The 6,000-nt window shown below is 31.9% G+C and overlaps 1 protein-coding gene across 1 annotated transcript; it reads right to left on the reverse strand.

Annotated features, from left to right (window-relative positions):
* Positions 1-3,338: 3,338 nt before the first annotated feature.
* Positions 3,339-4,317, reverse strand: LOC131642078 (uncharacterized). The gene is made up of 3 exons (XM_058912362.1): positions 4,272-4,317; positions 3,911-3,960; positions 3,339-3,770 (listed from the first exon to the last, which is right to left on the reverse strand). Exons 2-3 carry the CDS (start codon positions 3,954-3,956, stop codon positions 3,514-3,516), a joined length of 303 nt encoding a protein of 100 aa, XP_058768345.1. The 5' UTR covers positions 3,957-3,960; positions 4,272-4,317; the 3' UTR covers positions 3,339-3,513.
* Between the last annotated feature and the right edge of the window lie 1,683 nt (positions 4,318-6,000).

The following is a 6,000-nucleotide window of genomic DNA, read 5'->3' on the forward strand; positions in this document are numbered from 1 at the left end:
AATCACTTGTTTGTCATGATCACCATGTTGTTAGTTCTAACCAAACGAATTGCATATGCACATAGTATATGCATTGAATTTAATTTTTGGAAAAATTAATTATATAATTCCCCTAAATAGTAGACATTGTCCAGTTGATATATAATATTGATTTAATATCCGTTTTGTCGTTTTGTTTTTTTGTCAATTTAAATGCTTCTAAGAAATCATAGCTAGCAGCCTAGCATCCCCATGTCATGTGATGTGAGTAATATCTTTGACAATGTAGCACAAGAAATGACGATTATTAATAATTTCTTATGCTTAGGAGAATTGTCTCACTCACTTATAGGTATATATTTATATACTTATATTTGTTTGATATAAGATTTTTAGCTGCAGTTTAATGCGAAGGATATGATAGGATATTAAATAGAATAAAGATATGATATGATACAGATATAATAAGACTTATCCTATAATATATTTGGTTGACACAAGATACCAAATAGTATATATATATATATATATATATATATATATATATATATATATATATATATATATATATATATATATATATATATTTGTAAAATAACTATATTTTTTCAAAACTATTTTGTAAAATATTTTAAAATTAATAATTGGTAAAAAAATAATATTTTCCAATAATTAAAAAAAAACTTATTGATACTTGTAAATCAATTATATTTTCTAAAAATTATTTTGTAAAATATTTTAAAATTTATAGGGTTAATACTACTTTACCCCCCTGCCATATAAGCGAGATTCGGTTTACCCCCCTCTAAAAAAAAAACTTATTGGACAAACCTTGCAAAATAAAGATTCCATCAATATTGACCCTGATCAGTTTTTTTGGCCAAGATTCTTAGAATCTTGCCTACGTGGCATTTTTGGTAGTGTTGACTGTACAACACATAAGCAATGTGGCACAGTCAGCACTACCTGCCGGATTCTAACCCAGCTCATATTCAGGATAACAATTTGAACTAATGAGACATGATAAGATAAGTTTCAGGATTAACTTATCCTTTTATATAGTGTCACCAAACACTGGATTGAGATATGATATGAAAATTTAATAGAAGATGACCTATTAGATTTTAAATGAAGTTCTAATACAACATTAATAAATATGATCAATCCTATAAAATTAACTTGTATAATTAAAATAATTTTTAATCATACATATATCTTCAGATTATATATCTTTCGATTTGAGACTCATTTGTGTATATGTTAAAGATTGATTAGGCCTATGTTTTTGTTTCCACGGTGGAAACTACTCCAAACGCACGTTTACTAAAAGCTAGGAATTCCAGCTTCGTAAAAATCACAGTGGGAGTACATTGGGAAGCGTAAATGGCAAGACAAACGTGGATCCAAACATATACTAAATATGTTAAAATATTTGTGACCATGATTTATTTATTGAATAGAAGTGGCAGCAGTTATTTGCTACCTGTAATAGAAGCCCTCATAAAAGAGTGGGGCTTTTAGGAACAGTGGCTTCAGTTAAATATAGAGTACTATTGTCATTCATAAATAACCATATTTAAAGCACTATGGACCAACCTAGTTAACTCAACTTCATACAGTAGTATTAAATTATATTGTTCTTTCCAAAGTAAATGTGACTTTAGAACATTAAAAATAATCCAGAACTGTTGTGTTCGTTAAAAACTAGAATCGTTAAACCAAAACCATAATTGGATCATCCACTGCTTTATCGTACGGTATACTAGGCAACGACACCATTTTCCTCTCCACTAGTTTTTAATTTTTATATATAAAACATGTAGTAGTAGTACTTGATATTCGGATAGCATCTTTATTTGTATTATTGGCTAAGTTAGAATCTCTTGCATTCATTTGTAGTAATAAGCTGAAAGAACAACAACCACTTCCCTTTCTGTCTACTTGAATAATAGTTACTTTCAGTATTATAAATATTATAGAGAATTTCTTCACCCACCTCCTAACCTTCTTGCTCACCCATGGTGAATTTATAACACTATCCCTTGTTTCGGAAGTTCATTTCCGAAAAGGTATTTTTTTTGAAAAAAATGTATTTTCGGAAATGAACTTCCGAATACGTGTTTTTTTTAATATAAAATATTGATTTCGGAGATGCATCTCCGAAATAAAGTTACATTTTCAGAAAATGTGGTGTTTCGGAAGTTCATCTCCGAATTCACCCCCCTTGGAGGAATTCGGAAATGCACTTCCGAAAAAAGGTCTGGACAGAAGAAAAATAACAAACAAGAACGATTCGCTTTATTTAATCGGATGAAGACGATGGAGGAGACGCTGCAACAGGTTAGAAAGTCCTGATCCTCTAGAAATCCATACCACATTGTAACTTACCAACATAATAAACAACAACAAAAAACTTATGAGCAAACTATACCTACATCATAGTGGTGTAGATCCTTATCAGCCACTCGCAACTGAAAATGATTAGCACAAACTTGAATTTTCCTTCCCAATTTTCCTTCCCAATTTTCCTTCCCAATTTTCCTTCTGAGACGACGGAGCCGACTCTAGAGTAGCCTTCTGTTTAACTTCGGCAGTCAGGCTCTCGATGGAGATCAGAGCCGAACTCAAGGAAGCAACCGGCGCTGCGACAGATGGAACAAACGACGCTGAAACAGATGGACGAACAACCGGAGCTGCAACAACAGACGGAGGAGAGGTAACCGGGGCCGGAGCATATGACGGAGGAGGTGGATGTCCGGAGGAAGAAGGATTGGAGGTACGTCCACCGCGAGAGCCACGGCCACCACCACCACGGCCTGATCCTGCAGCATTGATGGATGATTGTTGAGAATGTGCAGGAGATGGTTGACTCCAGCGATTTTCGGGATGATTTCCTCCACCGCGGCGAGACATTGTGATGAAAGCAGTAACAAGAGATAGAAAACGTTAAAGCAAAGAAGAAGACTTAGGATCGAAAATGATTTGGGATATTTTGAAAGAAAAATGGGTGAGAAGCTTTTAAATAGGAAAGTGTTTTAGAAGTTAACCGTCTGAGAGTGGTGGGGAGAAGGAAAAGGGAACTTCGAAATTTCAAAAGGTTTTTTATTCTTTTAAATAGGGCGTGGCTGTGGAGCTTCCCAATTTTTGTTACGTAGGCTTTTAAGTAGGAAAGTGTTACCACATTTCTTAGAAGGTAACCGTCTTAGAAGGCTTACGTAGGCACATGTGTCCACATTTCTTACTTGATCAGGGGACGTCATTACAAAAAAATCAAACAAAGGGGTGCGCTGGGAAAGTCAAAGTTCTATGTTTATAATCCAGAAGATGGATAGTGTTCGCGGCGATGAAATCCAAGAATCTACATATTGAAATCAGAACAATCCAAAAACTAAGATGATAAATCCAATACAAAAACACTGTGCGATACAATCCGAAATCAGAACAAAACAAAACAAAACACGTCAAACAAAACAAAAACACGTTATTCTGCCCGACGAGCGTTACAAAATACACATCAAACAAAATAAAAACACGTTATTCTTCCCGACGAGCGAACTCCTCCGAATGAAGATAATTATACCAATCCTCATCCCACTCAGTATCAGAACCATCAGCGTTGATCACGCCTGAAGACTGAGTCTGCACGTCCGAGCCATGGACCCCCAGGGGACGAGAAGCAGAACCAGTCAAAACCTTCTTCTTCTCCTTCACCTCCTTCACCTCCTTCACCTCCTTCACCTCCTTCACCTCCTTCTTTGAAGAACCCTTTCTTCCCTTAGCGCCACCCATTCCTGCGTAAAAATGAAGAAAGAAAGGTCCATGAGACCTCCTTTTATAAAAGAAGAAAGGGACACAAACTTCAAAGAAACAGGCACAATAAACAAAGGCGTTAAAAATAAAGTACTTGCAAATTAAAACGGACACTCCCTACCCTCTCTAGAAGACGCAGTCCTGCGTGCTGGTTGATTGTCTGACATGTTCCTGTAAACAATTGAAATCGATTAATATGCGAGACAAAATAAAAAACAAAAAAATTTGAACTTCTGATACATTTCGGAAGTTCATTTCCGAAAACTGGGATGGAGGTGTTTTCGGAAATGAACTTCCGAAACACCCCTGCGATGGAGTTTTCTGCAACTTCCATGGCAGACCCCTAAACCAAACTTCAAACCAAATCAAAATGCTTCTAAACAACCTAAATACTACTAACAACCTAACCATATATCATTTATGCAATTAAAACCCTAAATAACATGCATTTGAATAATAGATCTAAAAATTTCAAAACTTACAAAGTGTTAGGATTGAGGGCTTTTGAATGTTGTTTAGCAGTGTGATTGGAGCCTTGATGCAGCTTTAGAATTCTGTTTGCACAAATTTTCGCCTTTGCCACTTTTTGTTTTGATTTAGGGTAAATGATTGGGGGAGGGGGGAGTGTTTTGATAAATCTGCAGAAATCGCAGTATTTCGAAAGTGAACTTCCGAAATAATGTTTTCGGAAATGAACTTCCGAAATAAGTCAATTTTTTTAAAAAAAGACGCTTTCGGAAATGAACTTCCGAAGCAGAGGTATTTTAGAATTTTCGCTGGGGGTGACCCCCATAGGGAGGTGGCTAAAGAAATTTTCATATTATATAGACTCGATTCAAGTGATATATGTATAATAATATCTACAATATTTATCATTCCCAATTATCATAGCTTCTCAAATAATTTGGAGGTCTTAATCTAACTTTAAAAATTAATATCTTATATCTCAACGTCTCTCCTCTCCAGATATGAAACATATCGACGATTTATGTAATTTTTTTCTTTTTCTTTGTTATTATAACAAAAAATTATTGAAATTTTGACTCATAAAAGTATGACTTTTGAAATTTTTTTCATGTAAAATTTCTCTATTTAAAGAGAAAATCATATCATTTTATAAAGAAAAATATTTTTTTTGAACACTTCAAACATTAAAAATAAAGTGTTTTAATTAATAAACAACAAAAAATTTAGTTGTAAAATATGTAAATATATCACAACTCTTTGTTTTTTTAAAGATCTAACAAATAACTACTAGTGCAATTGTAATCCTATGTCAATGCATATTCATAGAGAAATATAAACATAAATTTTTTTATATTTTTATAATTATAAGATTCTCAAAATTTTATGACATTATAATAAAAGTCTTGAAATTTTATTAAAATGTATATAGTAGCATGAAAACAATTGTCGTAAAATAAGTAAATATATCACGACTCTTTGTTTTTTTAAAGATCTAACAAATAACTAGTGCAATTGTAATCATGTGTTAATTTATATTGATAGAAAAATATAAACATTACAAATTTTATATTTAAAAATATTTTTATAATTATAAGATTCTCAAAATTTTGAGAAATTGCAATAAAGGTCTCCAAATTTTATTAGAGTTTATATAATAGCATGAAAAAAGTTGAATTGATTAAAAATTATAAAAATTTTAGGTTAGATTAATCCGAATTTGTTAAATATATTTTATATCTCTTAATTTTATTTATTATCTATTTAATTATAGAAGTTTAATTAAAAATAATTTTAATATTGTTGAAATTTTAAGAAATTATAAAATAATAAAATAATAAATCTTTTTATATAAAAAAATAGATAAAACCACTCTATTATATTTTATCATAAAAGTTTGATAATGAATAAATATTTTTAAAAAAATTTGTTAAAAAAATTAAAAAAATATATTGTTATGAATCTTGTTGTTAATTGCGACAAAATTCAATATCAATTTGTGAGGCAAAGAAAAGTAGGAACCATGATCTACAGCAATTATAATTCGTACACAGATAATATAACATAATAACGCGAGAAAAAGACGAAGGTTTGTTTACCCAGTTCGATCAAACGATCTACTCTGGGGGAGAGAGCAGCTCTCCAATTAAATATACTCAGAAAGTTGTTACAAGAGATTACAAATGAGTTACAAGAAAATAGCTTTCATAGTTTCCAAAGAACAAACCCTATTTTCTACCCAAGTGT

The sequence above is a fragment of the Vicia villosa genome, unplaced genomic scaffold (genome assembly GCF_029867415.1).
Source record: "Vicia villosa cultivar HV-30 ecotype Madison, WI unplaced genomic scaffold, Vvil1.0 ctg.004457F_1_1, whole genome shotgun sequence".
NCBI lineage: Eukaryota > Viridiplantae > Streptophyta > Magnoliopsida > Fabales > Fabaceae > Vicia > Vicia villosa.

Excerpts from the sequence above, each read along its gene's own strand:
- LOC131642078 (XM_058912362.1), bottom strand. The coding sequence starts at position 3,956 with ATGTCAGACAATCAACCAGCACGCAGGACTGCGTCTTCTAGAGAGG. Across the intron at positions 3,771-3,910 it reads GACTGCGTCTTCTAGAGAGG|GAATGGGTGGCGCTAAGGGA; the intron begins GTAGGGAGTGTC and ends ATTTTTACGCAG.